At 34.8% G+C, this 18,891-nt stretch overlaps 2 protein-coding genes across 2 annotated transcripts in view; one reads left to right on the forward strand and one right to left on the reverse strand.

Moving 5' to 3' along the window:
• LOC105382815 (elongation of very long chain fatty acids protein AAEL008004) overlaps positions 1-11,066 on the reverse strand; it is a 30,137-nt gene extending 19,071 nt beyond the window's left edge. The window contains exon 1 of the mRNA XM_011552768.3: positions 10,802-11,066. Within this exon, the coding sequence (XP_011551070.3) occupies positions 10,802-10,808 (7 nt within the window). The 5' untranslated portion in view covers positions 10,809-11,066. The remainder of the gene's footprint in view (positions 1-10,801) is intronic.
• A 4,114-nt stretch (positions 11,067-15,180) lies between these two features.
• On the forward strand, positions 15,181-17,545 carry LOC105382795 (UPF0728 protein v1g117062). Its single transcript, XM_011552748.3, has 4 exons — positions 15,181-15,387; positions 15,721-15,806; positions 16,308-16,460; positions 17,061-17,545. Exons 1-4 carry the CDS (start codon positions 15,300-15,302, stop codon positions 17,190-17,192), a joined length of 459 nt encoding a protein of 152 aa, XP_011551050.3. The 5' UTR covers positions 15,181-15,299; the 3' UTR covers positions 17,193-17,545.
• Positions 17,546-18,891: the final 1,346 nt, after the last annotated feature.

Below are 18,891 nucleotides of genomic sequence, written 5' to 3' on the forward strand. Positions count from 1 at the left end.
AGCTCTTTATTTAAGGTTGGCCTAACCTATATTTTAAACATGGCTGCCATATGCAGTAAAGTTAACAAAAATCATATTTATACTTTGTATGGGTTGGAATATTACCCCTGCTGTCCAGTCATTCACAATTTACCAATTTACAAATCTATTTTACCTAATTAATGTAATGAATTCAATTTGTTCCCGTTTTCACCAACTTAGACTCATTTACAAATGTGTAGTTACTAAACATAGACTCGCTAAACTTTCCTTGGTTCAATGTCACCCATATCCCATATTTTATATTGCAGCAGAGGTAATTAAATTCTTTCACAAAAACGCAATGGGAACTGAAATACGAAATCTATATCATTTGTATACTAACAAGTACATGTTCACCATTATAAAATTCATTGTGAAATGGCAATTTGTCATGTGAATACGAAATGTGTGTACGATTTGTTATACTATTTGTATTGTTCCTAGTTCCGTATATTTGTCTTAAAGATCTTTGAATCAAATAATCGAGATAAGTAGAGCTACAGACTAATAATACCAAGTCTATGGTAGAGCCAAGAATCTATCATCAAATTGTAACTTATAACATATGTAGCACATTTCGTTGGTTCAATAGCATATTTGACCGTCACTTACATAGAAATTTTATAAAAATATAAGCGCTAATTCAGTTAGCTGCCTGGCTGTAAGGGAGATGCAGCCTAAGAGCAAGAGATAAGACTGATGGTGAACTCATTTTGACCACTAAACCGGATCTGAATAATTAAAGAATGAAACTTTTGAATTTTGAGTGACTTTGATACTCAATACTTCGAGCTGTCGATAGTCCTCGTGTACAGTAAATTTAGTAGCACTTACATAACAGATACTATGCGCCTTCATAATGTTATAACTGCGCGTACGTGTGTACTGAGGTGTTTAATCTCTCCTTTATATAGCCCTTGGATCAATGTCTCTGCCATTGGGCCCACTCATTAACACATGCCTTAGTGTACAAGCTATGGACTGTTTTCCTAATTCGCCCTATGCAGCCTCGATTAAACAGTTACATGACTGGATTTGCTCTTGAAAATTTTGCTCGATACCAAGTGACGTGTGAGAAACCTATTACAGCATTGAAGTGTGATGTTACGGCTTGTTATAAAATTTACCGATTGTTAAGTTATTTATAGCAACATGAGAGTATGTACCGTCCCGTGAAGTGACAACAATATATTTTTAGTATGTTTCTAATTTATAATTACAAGTGTAGTCGTAAAAATACGTCTTGACATACCAAGAAAATTGCTTAAAAGGTCTTTGGAATAATGTAGTTAGATATTCCCTAATAAAGGGCTGAATCATAGCAAAGTGCAGGCAATTTGTAGTGTTTAAGTACTTTAATTGCAGTAACTACATCGCCTCGTGTTTGTCTCCATTGTTGAACAGATGTGATCTAAGTATAGAGGAGTCTCCTAAGAATGCCTTAATGCCTAGTTAGACGCAAATGATGAATTAGGCATTCCCATGGTTAGATAGATACATATTATAGGTGCCTACCTTTACCTACCTACTTATTTTTTGTCACTCTAACTCTAATGTAATACGACGATTACATAGGTTAGGTATATTGATAAGTTTTTTTAAATGTTTATACCTACATTTTGCTGTTAATTAATTTTACAAGTAGGTAGTACTTACCTACATAATATTATCATCGTCAGCTTGTATCCAATAGCCCACTGCTGGACATTATAGGCGCATCCCAAATCGTAATATTTTAATATTAATATTAATTCATGAATTCCATCTATTACTTACAATAGTTTTATCATTTGAGCAGAAAAATAAGGCTGTTTTGCCGGATTGGATTAGTTGTGCAAAATCCGTGTCAATTAATTATATATCAATATGACTCAAACAATAAATTGACAGACATTTTGGTATGAGATGTCTATAAAATCGCAAAACGACATAGCAATCATCTTAGCTCTGAGTAAGTATAGGTGTGTACATAACTACACACCTTAACATTACCAAGACTAAACCGTGATCCTACTGCCTGATCAAGTGACAAGGTTCTGGATCCTAAAGTGGTTTGGTCAGCTCCTAAAGTCATTGAACTGCATAACCCCAGGCATTCCAAATCCGAAAAAAAATACGAACAGGCTACAATATCCGATATTACATGACTAACACTTGTTTACAAACAAAAGAGCACTTACCTCATTATAAATAATAAATTTTTCTTTACCGATTTTCCAGAACAATTAAATTTATTAAAAGTAGAAAATAAAACTTCTGCAGAATCTTATATTTTTCCGTATTTTCCCACCGTTTACATTACGTTTACTCATCACTTACCTGAAACTTTCCTTTAGGGTTTGTTTCCATTATAATTATAACGTATATTTTATGACAATATTTTCCGTTCTATGACGATCTGAAGATATTTACTGAGTAGCTTCTATAAAATGTATACTTATATTATACTGTCTGTGTTCATTCATATCAGACACTATCATATTCTGTAGTGTAGGATTGACTGTGGATTGAAATAAGTAAATCAGTTGCTATTTAGGTACTGCCAGTTTCAATAACTCTATCTATAAATTGTTTAGTAAAGCGTTTAGCGTTTTCCTAAGTTTAATGCATTCGAGCACCAGTGTTTGTTTTTATCTGGAAATGCCTAGTTTTATTGTTCTGTGTAAATGACAACGTTTTTATTAAAATTAAAATGTATATTTTTATTAAATATTTAAACTTATGTAGTACCTACTTAGATACCTACTTTAGAAAACAAAAGTAAAAAGTCTTACTTGAAATCCTGAAATAAAGTCAGATTTTTCCATTTGTTCAAAGTTAAAATTGTGTTTTATCATGGTCACCCAAAAACTTCAATAAACATCGAAATCAGAACGATTGAACGAGTTATCAATATGCCTTCGGCAAATTACAAAACAGCGAGCGTTTGTAAACTGACGACGCCGTATGTAAACGGCGAGATCTTACAAATTGCCTGCGACATATATACCTGTCGGATGGGTTCTACCTTTTTTGGTCTAAGATTTATTTGTCTAATCTCATATTGCATAGTAACGTTTGGTCAAAGTCTCGTTTCGTCGAAAATCGTATGGCATAAATCTCTTTTAGTAAAAAGTTATTTCGCATAATCTTGTTTAGCCTAATAATGGTATGGCCAAATCTTGAATAGAGGATACACGGCTGGGGGTTTTTAGTCGGTTAACGCCCGACACTACCTGGGTCCTCTTCCCAGGTGTCCATGTGGATTTTCCCCCAGCAGTGGAAAAAAAAGGGAAAAAAGAAAAAGAAAAAAAAAAAAGAACAATATATATATAAAAGATAGAATATATATACCTATATATAAATGAAACTTCCTTACCGAGTAGAAAGTAGATAAAAGAATTAAAAACTATCTCATAAAAATTACCACTCTTCAAAAGGCACGGACATAAAGTCTGTGGAGTGATAACAATTTCTTAAAAAAAAAAAAAAAAAAAATCTTGAATAGCCTAATAATGCTAAGGCATAGGTATAATATAAATAATAATACTCGTTTGGCTTTAACTTTGATGGAGCGTCTCCCTACATAGCGCAAACTGGTGTCTTGTATTGTAGTCGCTATATGGAAAACGCTCCGCTTTGCTTTTGACGAACATGTGCACCTAACACGCTCCTCCTCGCTTTGCTCGTCGTCGCACCTATCTTTAGGTTTCGATCCCAGGGGGTTTAATGGCGTTTGTAATAATTATAATGGATATTCACTTTCGATATTTTGATAATTCAATATCGTGATTTTCGAGATGTTGGAGAAAAATACCACAATTTGTACATTTATAACTACTTAATATAGTATTTATTAAGATAATATAAGGAGAAACAAGATTATAACAATACGAACAATTTGAGCAAACGAGACTTAGGTGTTTCAAGTATGTGCCGAAAGAGTTTTAGACGAAACGAGTCTTATGCCACATAAGTCTTGGCGTAGTGATGATTCTACCAAAAAAGTTTAGACCTTACGAGTTATGCCAAAAGAGTTTAGGGCAATAAAGATTAGGCGAGATGAGGGGAACCCGTTGAGTAGGTATACTAATAACTCGGTATTAAAGTTTACAAAATGCTCGTTATTGTTCCGGGGTATATCAGATCTTGTTTTTTCGATTATAAAGGTCTGTTACCAAGTTAACTGCCAAAACACAAAAAAAACTTATCTGCCTCTTACTTTAAAATAAAACTGAAACAAAGACAAAAACCTTCAGAGGGCTAACTAGAGCTAAAACAAGTTTAAGATTGATATTTAACAGTATGTTGATCTCTCTGAAGTAACTAGTTTCCAAGGTTTAGCTCATCAGCAACATGGATAACTGCTGGTAATAACAAAAAATGCTATATTTTTTTCAATTTTAAAAGTTTTTTTAACTGTTAATGGTACCTATTTATATTTTTAAAATGCTATCGAAAATTGAGTATTTCTTTTAATCATTAGTACTCGTACAAACTTGTGTATTAGGTAGGTAGTTCCGTGGATTCCATTTTCCAAATCGTAATCGAAATTTGGATCACGATTACATAAAAGGCATTTCGCATAATTGTTCTTTTGTATTTAAATTATTGAATATTAATTTCCTTACATGGCATTATTTTCAAAACGCAGTGAACTTCCGGCAGTTTGTTTGTTTATGCGATGACACCGTAGCTCTGGTGATAGTGAACCCACTTCCAAAGCTCCGGTTCGACTCTCGCTCAGACATAAAAAAACTAATGAGTACCTACCTATCTATCTAAAAAAAAACTTACTTTATTTATACATAAACAAAACATTGAATTATCAAAAAAAAGAATTATCAGAGGACGTACAACAAAATGTATAGGTAAGTTTAACATAAACGAAACTACCAATTCCGTCGATCACAAATTTTAAAACACGCGTAGAATAAAATATTCGTAAGCACTAGGTAGGTATTAATTATGTTATTAACATCCGTGATGTTAAATCCACATAATTCTTGTTCAAATATAGGTAGGTACTTAGCAAATATAAAAATCTATAAAAATGCGTAATGCCAGAATTATTTGCTAATCTAAGATTTGGCGAGATTATTTTTGCCGTGTGATGTCTCTCCTTATAAAGACTATATTATGGGGCCTTTTTACAATCATAAACTGTAATATCCTTTACTTACAATAATAGATAGATAGATACTTATAAATACAACATCCAGAAACAAATGATAAAAACGAAACTATTTATTTATACGTAAAAAGTAAATTACTGACTTATGTATTTATATTTAAAAGGCGGTAGGTGGGTAAGTACTGACATGATAAAACAGTTTTTAAAGAAAAAATGTAATCTAGGTTGGAAGGTAAGTAGTAGTTAGTTACTAGAATCATCTCATAAAAGAATAGCTCTCATTGTTTCACATTGAAATCAATTACAAGGTCTATATTATTAGGTTAGGTCAGCCATGAACCTACAACATTTTCTCTGTGGCCACATTTTTATTGATTGAATTATTTCTTATAGGTAATAAAACTTCTAAAAACCTATGTGATATATGTAGAGAGCGGTGGTAGCTCAGTCGGGTAAGCGCCCGCTTCTCAAGCAAGAGATGCGGGTTCGAATCCCTGCGCTGACATGTACCAATGAGTTCTTTTAACTTAAGTACAATGTATACCATCGCTTTTACGGTGAAGGAAAACATCGTGAGGAAACCTGCATATCTAGATCTAGCACATCTAGATATGTGAACCCACCAACCCGCAGTGGACCAGCGTGGTGGGAAATGGTCCAAACTTAGGAAGGCAGTTTAGACCTTGGGGATATGCACAAAGGGTCCACCCGAGAGAGCCAGGTGCAGGTACTTACACCCCACAGAGAATAGAATAGGTAGTTATATTTGTAGTGACCTAAGAACGCTCAACATCACAGTCAACTGGGTCAATTTTCCTTGGCCTTACACCTGATACTGAGATCATTTGACACGATCGTCAATGGATCGCAGGAGGGTTACTCTATACTGACGGAAAACGAACGAACGAGCAGTAGAGTTTATTACACTTCAGTACCTCGGAATGAACCCTTCCCTGATGCTTTGATATAGGTACTTGAGCTGTAAAGCACGCTCAAAGTAGACCTACTCATTTTAGTTGAGACACATTGAGGAATGCCGCTTACTTCCCTCTTGCATTCCTCGTCTTCATCATCGACCGCATCGTGTACTCATAGACCTCTCCCAAAGACCACTACAACACTCGGTCCTCAGCCCCTCAGCCCAAAGTCACTAGTTCTTGGGCGCATGATATTCTATTGCCACTTCAGAACCTCTATAGTCTCTAACGAAAAAGAAAAAAGTTATGGTTTTTGTTCTGCATACATTATCCGTCAAAAGTGGAATGATAGTTTCCGCTAGAGTTTTTGACTGTCAAACTGCTGCTGCAGTACTAGACATACAGATGCTTTCATAAAACGTCTATAGTCGTTTGCAATAGAATCCAACAACCATGTAAACAAACCAAATTGTCACGATTACTCCGTAATCACATACATTTGACGAGCAATTATGAACATAGTCTGATTTCAACGAACGCACCGTTGTTTTCACATTATCTTCAACACGGTTTAACTTGTATTTATAAGTTAAATTTGTTAAAACATTTGCAACGTAAAAATTTCGAAGTATTTGACAAGCTGTCATCTTAGTTTTTTACTCATCGAACTCTATAAGTCATTGAAAAGTTAGTGTTGTTCGTAATCTGAAGTTATCTTTTATTTTTAATTTAATAAATTATTTTAATTTAATATTATTTGAATACAAAAAATTTTTTTTTTCAAGAGCTTAATATAATTAACCAAAACGAAAAAAGGAAGAGGAAGAAATGAAAAAGCTCGACGGCATTTAAGACACGGCAAGCGATGACACAGTGGTTCCATTTATAATTACGGTCACCGGCGACACTTCTGATAGTGATGATGACGAAGACGAAGATTTAAATTTGTTTTAATAAACACTTTTTTATATATAATCAGTTTTATTTTATAGTCTATGGCTTATATATTTAATCTAATTAGAACACTATGACATCACTATGGGCATAAACAATACGCTGTCAATGTCAGCCCGCCATATTTGTTTACATGATTGTTGGATTCTATTGCAAACGATTATACTCACTAATGTGGTAGGAAACCCAACCTTTCATTTGAGATCGAAAATAAAAAATAAAAAAAAACACACTGGTACATCATAAAAAATATAGATATTTCTGACGTAAATGATTATCATTTTTTATGCATAAAATAACTCTTATGGATGTAGATACTCGTTATTTACCGGGCATGTGTTAGTGAGTGGTTAATGAGTGTAAACAATACGCTGTAGGTATGTCTATTTACATGACACGTAATCTCACATAATAGAGCCGATATCGTTTAACAATTCATGACGTATATAAAAAGTCTTTAATTTTACATGAGATTCCCAATCTGTAAGACTGGATGTAAGTACTTAAATAAAAAAACTTAATTTTGGACGTAGAATTACGTACTTACGTAGAATTTAGCTGACTAAGTGCGTTTTATCTTTGTGGAATAGTCAATTATTAAATTTATTTAACCTAATCACGACTCTATCTCGTTACAATTAATGCATGATGGACTGCATGACGGCCATTTCGTTTCAGGAAATATAAAGTGAGCCGGTGGTTCAGTATGTGGTATACCCATTAGTTTATTACTTCTATGGGTATACCGCTTAATATGTTTATTGTTTAAACCAACAGTTTAAGAGCGGCCACTAATATCGCGTGTTCCAACTTAAACAGTGTCCCACGGCCTTGCCACATGAAGCAAATTCGATTCCCGGGTCAGCCACACTGACTATGTCAAATAATTTTAGTGCAGTATGCATTCTTAAAATGAAAATCTCGCAGCAGAGTGTGTAAGGTATGATGGCATAGCTTCCCTGGGACATCCTATATATACTTTATGTGACTGATAGGATAAGTGTCAAGCAAATGCGTATGTGTGGATATAAGGTAAGATTTTTCCACCAGCTATTAATTAATTAATAATGTATGATTGCATATTTCTCTTACAGATCGATATTAATTGTCTCTAGCAACTAATTATCTAATAAATAATTAAAGTTTATAGGTAGGTGACTAATCGAAAGAAAGAAAGATACATTTATTTGACACACTGAGACAGAATAATAAGACAGAAGAAGAAAAAGAAACAACAACAAAATAAAGAGAATACTCGAAGCAGATACAAGAAAGTAGATAACAGCAACCTCCATCTTCTTAGCTAGATACATTGACTTATATATTACTATTCACACCGGTATAACAACAGGCATAGTTTTGCTTGTATGGGCTAAAATCTACATGTACTTAACTAAGTATGTATTAAATTTTTATGTTCGAAATATATAAAATAATTAAATTTAAATATTATACAACAAAAAAATACGTTCCTGGAGTATTTAGAGAAAACTCTGATATGAAATCTTAAGAATCAAACTTTTTTTAAATATGTATTTCCGTCCAAAATGTACAGCCAACAAAAGTGGGAGGCTGGCTCGGTGTACGCATTATAGAATTCTCATGTTGTAAGATCAAGGCTTTTTATTGTCGTTTTGTAAACTAGTTCCTTAAATTCTTGTCTTTTTGTACTTGACATTAGTGCGAAAGTGTTTTTGTATCGAACTGGATTTTGACTCAGACGAATAAAAAGGTCATGTAGGTAATGGTTGAATGAACTGTTGAGTTGAGTACCTAACATTGTATTTATTATATCAAATTTAATATATAGAGTGTTCCGTTAGTCAATGATATGCTGGCAGGAGGTGATATAACTCGACATATTAAGCAACTTTTGTTTTTGATATTTTTTTTGCGAGTTCATTAGCACACCTATGTATAAAGTATATAAATATCACACCTCTCCCTGCTGACGGTAACTCTTGTTACCAAATACTAACTTCACACATGTCAATTACGTAAATCCAAATTAATTGTTTTACACACTGTGCATATTGTAACTAAGGTAGCTATCAAATATTCGATTCGAAAGTTCTTTTTCTTATTTGTTGTTAGGTATCTATACATTCCCAGGGCTTGTAGATACAATAGTTATGGAGGTATATTTTTTGAAAAAATATATAAGTATCGTAACCGTTAAATTATTAATAGTTTTCCGATCGTAGGAAGGTATGGTAGGAATCTCTGTTTATTAGTAGTTGTAAATAATAGTTTATGCTTACCTTTAGATAATTTTACATAGCACAGTGTTAATTATTTCATGTTAATATGTAAAAAATGGCATAATTATATAATTTAACGTCAATATCGTTTTTAATATATTTATTTATATGTTAGTAAATAAGAATATTTAGCGGAAGATCTACACAATCTGCTCTGGGTTTTGTCTTTTTTGGAGTTTCTTCCTTGTAGGTTCTAATCTCTGAATTTTCGAAACTTATCGTGAAAGAAAAACAAGATTAACTTTACTAACATACTGCATATTCATTGCTCTGTGATTTTATTGTAGTTTTCCTAGTAAATTAAGTATTTTTTTAATGGTTAATGTACTATGTAATATACTTAGTATGTATGCCAATTTCTTTTAAACAAAGGATGTTTTCGTACTCAATATTTTTACGGGTAGTTCCTCTAAGGATCGGTTCAATCTTCATCAATATACTATGCATAATTATGTTCTTATGCTAAATTATTAAATAAGTATGTAAGATTATATAGGTATGATGTAAATATATTGCATGTAGGTACAGTGTGTACAGTCTATGATATATTGATAAGGCATGCGCCTCACTACCTACGTTATACTATTACCATACTGCACTTTATCATAGATATATTTTATCGTACTTATCTTCTGCAATGCCTCTACACAAGATCATCTAACAAATTGAACTAGGAATCGCACATAAATTGTTACATGTAGTTACGTCTATAGGATTGGTACTTAGGTACCTTCCTACATCATTATATATTTTTTAAATTATGTTTATCATAGTTAACTTACAGGGTGACTACTTATTCGTATCGTGGCAAAAGCCATACCATTTGTCACCGCCGCATTGCTTGTTATAATCGTGGCAGTGGCAACACAAAAGCCAAACCAGGGTTTGTCAATTGTCATCAATGTGAAAGGATTTGGCAGCCGACTATAGGTGTAGTGGTTATAGTGGCCCTGACTGCTAAGCTCGGGTTCGATTCCCGGCTGGGGCAGATATTTTTAAAGACAGATATTTGTACTCGGGTCTTGGGTGTTGATCTGCCAGCAGTCAAATTAGCGTTAGACTACATGTAGAGCCCTGGAGGTACTTATACATAATAAGGAGCAAATGATCCGTCACTCCAGTAGGGTCCTATTGTGCACCCCAAAGCTCTTTACGGGTAACTAAACTACCCTCCGTTTGCATAATGTGGATAGTCGTGAGCTTAATGTAATGTAATAAAACATTACAAGGATCACACTTAAAATTACTTAACAGGCCTTTGTAGGATCCCTACTGGACGAAGGAAGTAGGAAAACATATTATTATAAGTAGGTATAAGTACTGTATTACCTCATTTTAAAAATGGTACGAGTAAGTAAGTACTTAGCTATTTCATAGATGCATTATGGTATTTGAGGCGCTAAAAACTGTTGATCTGTAGTTTTTGATGCAGGTATACCTAAGACCGATAAGATTTATATTGCAGTTGTTTTTAGGCAGTGGGTCGAGAATGTAGGTACTCGTATGGCACGGTATGAAAATCTATAGCAACTTACCGTTCATTTTGTAGTTATTTTTTCTCTTCACACAAAATACAAACAATACTGCCCGTTTGTAATCACAGCACTTAAGTCCTTATCATGCACAGTACACTGCTGCAATTAATTCCTTTTTTCTTAAATTACTGGCAGTTAATATTTATTTTCTATTTTAAAATTCAAATTTGGAATTATGGATATTCGCCTTCGACCGCGGTCTTCGAACTCCGGGTATGCGCGCGCACGATCAGTCGTTGGATTTAAAATGCATCGCGCGGCGCCCGCGCAGCCATAATAAAAGAATCAGACCGCACGCTGGTCTCACTCGATCTCGATAAACAATCAATAGACCATTGACCAATCAGCCGACGATCGGGATTTTAAATATCTACACTTCAGTGTTCTGGTCGGGTACATTTTGAAAGCAGTTTTCAGGAATGCATGCTGTTGTTTTGAAGGTCGAGCAATCAGAAGGTTTTGAAGTTAATTTTATTAACACGTTAATGTGTATTAATTTTTCAATGTTTGAAGAATACAATACCTACTTATATCTTGTTATTAAATTTTATGACAATGGTTATTTTATGACATAAACCTATGTTAAGAACCATATTATTATTATATGCAAATACAGAGTGTTACAAAAATGTTATAGTAAGCCGAAAAGGCTCGTAATTCTTAACATCTTTTAGAAATTGTAGGTAAAAAACTATAATAGATAGATATTTTTATTTCATATTATTTCTACACAAACAAGAACATCAACACTATACCTACTAACACATAGTGGCAATGACGGTCATATCGCTTGAGGCGATTTTTCCACCTTCCTTTTTTTAAGGTTTTTTTTCTACCAAATTTCTCTAGCGATCCGATCATAAGGCTACCAAGCCTTTTCATGGTCCTTCGAGCCGGATCCAGGTGAATGTGGTCACTGACCACACCACCCTAGTAGAGCCACTTTTTGAGCAGACACTATAGAAACCAGAGACGCAACGTCTCTGAAGGTGTCAACCAGGCGATCCGAAGATCGTTTTGGTTGGGATGGCTGCATCAGCTATACTTAACTACATATAATACGAATTTCTTTTTTAATAACTATTGTAACCTACATTGTTAACCAAATGTTTCTGTACAGTTAATTATGCCGAAAATCCAACGACGTCTTGTAACATTGCTCATACCAACATACCATTTAAGAAAAACTCTATAGCTACCATCTATATCTATACTCATTAATATGTACTTACCTAGTAAATTAAAGCCTGTAATCTTAGGTGCTAGAATAAATTACTTGACCACCGCAGGAGGATAATATTCTAGCTTTACAAAAAACGAACGAGAGGTAATACTGCATTTTTCGTCACCCATAGTGAGTCAGTGACCCATAGTTTCCTAGATAAATTAGAAATAGGTTAAAATAAAAAAAAAAGGAAAGCATTGTAAATACGTATAAAAATAACTTATTTTGATAATATCACCAAGGTCTGTTTATGTGTTTTTGGTGTCTTCTAGATCTTAATAAAGTTGTTTTTATCATTGATGCTAAATGCCAAGAATAGCACCGTATTGATTAATATTTATAACGCGGTATTAATTTATGAACTAAAACAATTGTGTTGTGTAAAACTAAAAATATGTTGGTTGACTCTACACAGACCTAGATATGTACGTAAGTAGGTGTGTTCACTGTACTACAGGGGTGAGCGGTAGTAGCTGAGTCGGATAAGGACCCGTTTCTTCGCCTTCGTAGATAATAAGACAAATTTAGATAAAATAAAAAAAATAAAATAAAATATGTTGGGACATCTCACACACGGCCATCCGACCCCAAGCTAGGCAGAACCTGTGTTATGAGTGTCGGACAGCTGATATATCTACACAAATACATAGATAGATAGATACTAAATATAAATATCAATACCCAAGACCCGAGTACAAATATCTGTTTTTAAACAAATATCTGCCCCAGCCGGGAATCGAACCCGGGACCTTCGGCTCAGTAGTCAGGGTCACTAACCACTACGCCATTCGGTCGTCGTGTTACGAATGTTTTCAGTCGATAAAAAAAAATCTTATAAATATCCTGAATTATAAGAAAATTTATCAGCCTATAGAGTTAGGTAGTAGGTACAACTACAAATCTGCCCAATTATTGTGATTATGATTCTACTCCCGTGCGGTCAGATTATTTTATAATTATCTAAAATTCATAAATATGAAGATTATTTTAATTTATTTAATGTGTAAGTGAATGGGATCCTTGAGAAGTCCCACTGGCTACCTAAGTGATTTAGAGAGGTGTCTTATACGATGATTGGATTTAGGTATGACATGGTCTAACGTGCTTAAAGGCTCGAGGCTCTGAATGCAACTAGGTACGGGCGTAGGCTATTGTAATAGCAACAACATCGACCCGTTTCGGTTGCTTTCACAAATGTAATAATTCTTAATAATCGCCCTGTAACATCTTATGTGGAGCAAAACTTCCTAAAGGCTATTCCGTTCGGATTGTTCGGGCCCAATAAATTTCGGTCAATTCACTCTTTCTTGAGCTCTGAATTTTCTTAGATACCTATAGTTACTGATCTCAGCGTTTCTACTCGCATCAGGATATTGAAATGACAATATAGCCACAATGGATTCACTGTGTAGGTTTATCTGCCTATGTAGAATAATATATTATATAATGTGATAGGACACCACCTTTGCCCAGCTGTGGGACACCTGTATAGATAATTAAAAACTAGCAAACTTTGCTGATCACGTAACTAAGAATAGACAAGTAGCCAGTAGCCACTACCCACACACACAGGGACCCATAGGTAGGTAGGTCTTTCAAACTTCAATATTATACGATTCTAATTTTTTTTTTTTTTTTTTTTCTAATTGAATTTATATATAAGTACCTAAATATCTACCCAGGTTGTACTTAGGTTGGGGAACCGGGTCCAGCCAGACTCGTCCCATTCCACACTCGACCCGGCCACACTCGACCCGAATTTCATAATTTCGATAAGGTTCATTTTTGTTTGTATTTTTTTTCTTATCGCAAAGTACAGTCGACAGAAAATGTTTATGGATTTCTTAATTGATTGCATATAAAGTGATTATCACTTAAATTTAAGAAATATGTTGACTAAACTAGCCTAAGTTTGACCTCAGTAACAGAGAGAGGTAGTTTACCCTTCTCATTGTTTTAGCCTGAAATAAACGGGTTATCGATAACAATGGTCAAGATTTGGATGGCCTGCATCCATCTCTTTCGCGCACTTACTTGTATTGTAATTTATACATTTGATAAGCAAGGGCTACTGCGAAGTAATTATAATTTTATAAACAGCAAACGGATTTTATAAAAAGGATTTTATACATATTTCATTGTAAAGATATTTTGTGTAACTGTGATTTTATCACACATAATTATTAATAGTTACTTATTTTGTTAGTAGGTATTTATTATTACTTATTACGTTTATAATTCAAAACATGTGTTACCTACTAATAATGTTTATAGAAAATGATAAATAAATGATTAAAAGTACAAATTATTACTTTTGTTTGAATTAATCAGCACATAAAACACCTAACTATAATTTCAGTAAAAAAACTCTTGTGGCTGACAGTACATTTCAACAAAAGTACCTAGACCTTATCGTATTTTAGAAATTCGGGTCGAGTGTGGCCGAGTCGAGTGTGGAATGGGACGAGTCTGGCTGGACCCGGGGAACGGGTCGCGGTCCACGCCATGCAATCGATCGTACGCGTTGGAGGGCTGCCAAATAAACAATAATCTAGACAAAACTAGAGAGGGAGCCATGAAGATACATCTGGAAAAATAGGCGATTTTCAATTAAATTTCACTTTGTAATATTTTACAGAGTTTGATGAAATGTACTACTAGAGGTAAGTACCTATATAATGTGCTAAGTAGGTACTATAACGTAAGAAAAAGTTAGAGTTAAACTTTTAAAATATAATAAAATATACTGCACATTATTATAATGGTACTTAATGGTATCATATGCTTTATGGTTTATGGCAATAACTCCGGCATAAACACAATGCCTGAAAAATCTAAGCTACGTCTCTGAAATATCTACGCCAGTACAGTGCCACAAACTTATCTGTTCCGGTGAGAGCGAACTAAATTGATCCATATCTCATAACTTACCTATGAATTATATATTGATATAGATTAGATGGATTTATTAAAACCGAAAGGGTGAATTACCACTACAGGCTAACTTAAAATCTTATAGAATCAAGAAATATTAGACATTTACGTGAGCTCTCACCGGAACAGATAAGTTTGTGGCACTATACGCCAGTATAAGACAGTCGTCAGCTGCAACGACCAACGACTTTTATAAAAAACCATGGTCAATAACTCAATAACCAATTGTGTTTTTTTCCTCTGTGAAACAAAAAAACAACAACCCAAGGATCGCAAATCGCAAAACATAACAAAATTGTTTACAATGTGGTAGAGAGCAAACAAATTTTTAAATTAAACATGTTTTTATATGTTAAAATTTATTATGGACCATGTGAAGATTTTTACACACTATCACATAAACCCCAAAAATTATTGGGTTTAAGAGGTATTTTCTATTTATGTAGGAGTTAACGATATTTTATGTAATTTTTATTACAAGTATAGCCAGATAAGAACATCCCAAGAATGGGAGATTTTGTTTGGAAGGTTGTCCGTATTGTCTATCAAAGGGAAGGTTCTATTAAGTACTGAGTTATTAAACTCTAAGTACCTGCTATATGTAACTTATTTTAAGTGTGTGTCTTTGTCTCACTCTATTTCTGTGCAAGAAATAAGAAGGGTGTAAGACAAAAAGCCTTCATCAGTCTAACATTCGACGCACCAAAATGCGCCGTTTTTCTCATAGAATTAGTGAGGTATACTATATCAATGATTCCAGATCAGCTCCTTAAACTTGGCTATCGTGTTGACTTGGTACCAGTGGAGTTCAGGAACTACTGCGTCTTGGAGATGTGTGGCTATGAGGTAAAAAGCCTTTTGGACGAAAGAAATAAAGAATAATTACACTGAATAGTACTTACATTGTGATACGAGTGCGGAAAGTGTGTACGCTGGTGTTTGCAAAACACGTAGTGGCGTCTTCCTAAGCTTGGACTCTTGGACCCACCAAGCAGGTCCACTGCGAGTTCATGTTTTAACACATCAAGATGTGCAAAATTACCTCACGACGTATTCCTTCACCGTATATAGTTGCACGTAGTATAGTTGTACTTAAATTCCTGTGGTGACCTTATTACCTGTAGTTCATAAAACTAATTATCTAATAACCAAAATGGACAATAGACGAGTAGGTAGACCTAAGCATAATATTAATAGCCAAATACATTTCCATAGCTCTCATCATCATCATCAGCCTAAATCGGCTATCGGTTCTTCGACAGATGTGACCAGCCCACTGTCAGCTCTATCTCGTATCTCTTTCAATAACCGAATGACCTTATTAATACCTATATACCTACCTATCAGATATTCCGCTGCAACATCTCCAACCTGTCGTTCAACACGTCCTGCGCGCCGGACCCGGTGTGCGCCCGCGCAGTCGCCGCCGTGGAGAGCGCCTCGCTCCGGCTGCAGCGTGCCAACACTTACTTGTGGCTACGGGACTATCTAGCTGAGGAGGTGAGGTCTTTGGCGTCATTTTCAGTATCATTTATCTTCACCTTAACTGACCCCTTAGCATGAATTTTCATCGTGAACGTGACGTGAAATTACTCGATGAATTTTGTAGGGAAATTTTAGTTCATATCATATCAAATCTTAGCGCTGTTCATATTTTCATACAAAATTACTCGATGAATTCTACTTCACGTTCACGATGAAAATTCATGCTAAGGGGTCTGATCAATGTACAGAAGACACTTAGGTCCCCTTGGCGCCAAACTGTGCGCCTCAAAGCAGCTGCACCATGCCAACCTGGCTATCTGGCTACCTCTTCATACGTTAAAAGAGGTGTTCTTGAGGTTTTTCATTTAGATAAATAGGTATAAGTACATCGTATCATGAAGAACAAAATCATATAGCTTTTATAATGATAACAAGAGGATTAGTCCAATACTAGTCGATATACCTAGCGTGCACGATTAGCGACGCGCGGTGTGACACAGTATTCCACCCGCGCCTCACCCCATACCACCATGGGGACCTAAAAGTGTCTTCTGCACATGGATCAGAAAAATCCGCTCTGCTCATCTCCGTCTTGTTTCATGTTCATGTGAAAAGATCTTCTTACGAAACCAACTCGGGCCCAAAGCGCACTGGCTCCCCAAAGTGGAACCCTCAACCAAGCCAGCATCCGTCCAAGATTGCATCAAGTGCTGCAGGATATTAACTTCTAAAAACAAATGCAATTAACTCTAAAATTTAGCGTCAAATCCTGAAATAAAGTCCAACGGTGAGCTTTAATAAAACAAGTATTATTTTTAGTCATTATATTGAAGTTACAAGGCTCAAGAATTCAGTCCGGAGACTAATTATAATTATTTACTTGTCTTGTTTCAGTCGCAATATAATAATAAGTTTGTTTGCTGTGGACTCGCTGTATTGTAACTATTTTAAGGCATTGTCGTAATATAATAACCCTCCTTACGGGCAGTTGGGTAACAACTAAACATGGTGCTAAACGAAGGTACAGCCTTAGTTCTCCTGTGAATCCTCACCAAATCTAAAGCTGTTTAACAGAATACAATTTTCGTTTCTCTATGAATAACAATCTCCTGATTCTACAATAAAATTAAAATAATATACTATTAGTTATCCAATAGCGTACAATTTGCTTTTTTGTAGAATCAGGCCAATGTTCGAAACTATGTAGCCGCTCTAAAGTTTGTAAATTGTATTGAATAGGCAAATTGTGAGCGGCTCTAGTACCTTCTTCTAATTTAATAATTATTATGTTGTAAACTTCGTGCCGTAGTCCATGTAACTTTAAAATTAGATAATTTTATTTTACATAGTTCTATTTTACATCTGAACCGAGCATAATTTGTATAAAACCCCCTCTACTCCCGTTGTCAATGGCGGTCCACTAAAGCTGCGTACAGACCGGCCAAACGAAAGCCAACGAACGGGTTTCGTTGACCTTCCTTGCTACAATCTGCCCTGTATTACGTATGATAAATATCCATCGTTGGGCGTTCGTTGGGCTGGTCTCTACGCAGCTTTAAGGGAACAGTGGCAATAACATTCAGTATCCACCGGTGGACACACGGTAGATCTTGGCAACGGGGATAGACGAAACCGACTAACAATAATTTCATAAATAATTATTTTAATTTATACAAATTGAAGTGATAATATCAAGTAAATACATGAATTAAAACTAATTTATTACAGATAATCTCCTGGGTTCAGTCGGGGTGCGACCGAGATATTAAGGTTATTATGCTAAACATATACTTCATTAACAGTGGTGTAGGTACATACATACGTAATAACTTGGACCATCTATACTTTTAAGTATATGGTAATAGCTTTTCATACATAAATGGCCATTGAATCAAACAGAGCCCTGTTTAAACATCACACCCCGTCTGCACTCAGGTTACAATTAAAAAGCAGGAATAAACAGAAACTGCGTTTCCGTCATGTGGCTACAAGTACTAGCCCTAGCCTTTGACAAAATAACGACAAAAAATCAACAAAAAATATTTAATGAAATATTTTCGTTAAACCGCAGTACACAGCCACTGGCATTAAATATCTAGATTTAACCTATTCCCGTGTATAATGTGACTGTGTGACGATACAAAATTAACCTTATTGCTTACACGCTTACATTCAATGAATAAATATCTACCAAACACTAGGGACAGTCCCGATACTATTCGCTTGCAGCCGATTGTGCACTCTTAGTACTATACCATATACACGAGATTTGATAAACAATTTCTACCCTTGTGAAGAAAAACGTATTTGGAAATTTGATCACCGCTATCTGGTTTGTTCTTTCCCTTCTGTAAATACCAAATCTCATGCTTGTCTGCTTATATCGGCAATAATGTGCCCATTTATACATTCATCGCCCAACAACATAAATACAAATTTCTAATAC

This window comes from Plutella xylostella, chromosome 22 (genome assembly GCF_932276165.1).
Source record: "Plutella xylostella chromosome 22, ilPluXylo3.1, whole genome shotgun sequence".
Classification (NCBI taxonomy): domain Eukaryota; kingdom Metazoa; phylum Arthropoda; class Insecta; order Lepidoptera; family Plutellidae; genus Plutella; species Plutella xylostella.

What these genes read in the sequence shown, in the direction of transcription:
- LOC105382795 (XM_011552748.3), top strand. Translation starts at nt 15,300, where the DNA reads ATGTTTTTATATGTTAAAATTTATTATGGACCATGTGAAGATTTTTAC. An exon ending in TGGAGATGTGTGGCTATGAG is followed by an intron (nt 15,807 to 16,307) that starts GTAAAAAGCCTT and finishes CCTACCTATCAG; the next exon opens with ATATTCCGCTGCAACATCTC. An exon ending in GGGACTATCTAGCTGAGGAG is followed by an intron (nt 16,461 to 17,060) that starts GTGAGGTCTTTG and finishes TCATGTGAAAAG; the next exon opens with ATCTTCTTACGAAACCAACT.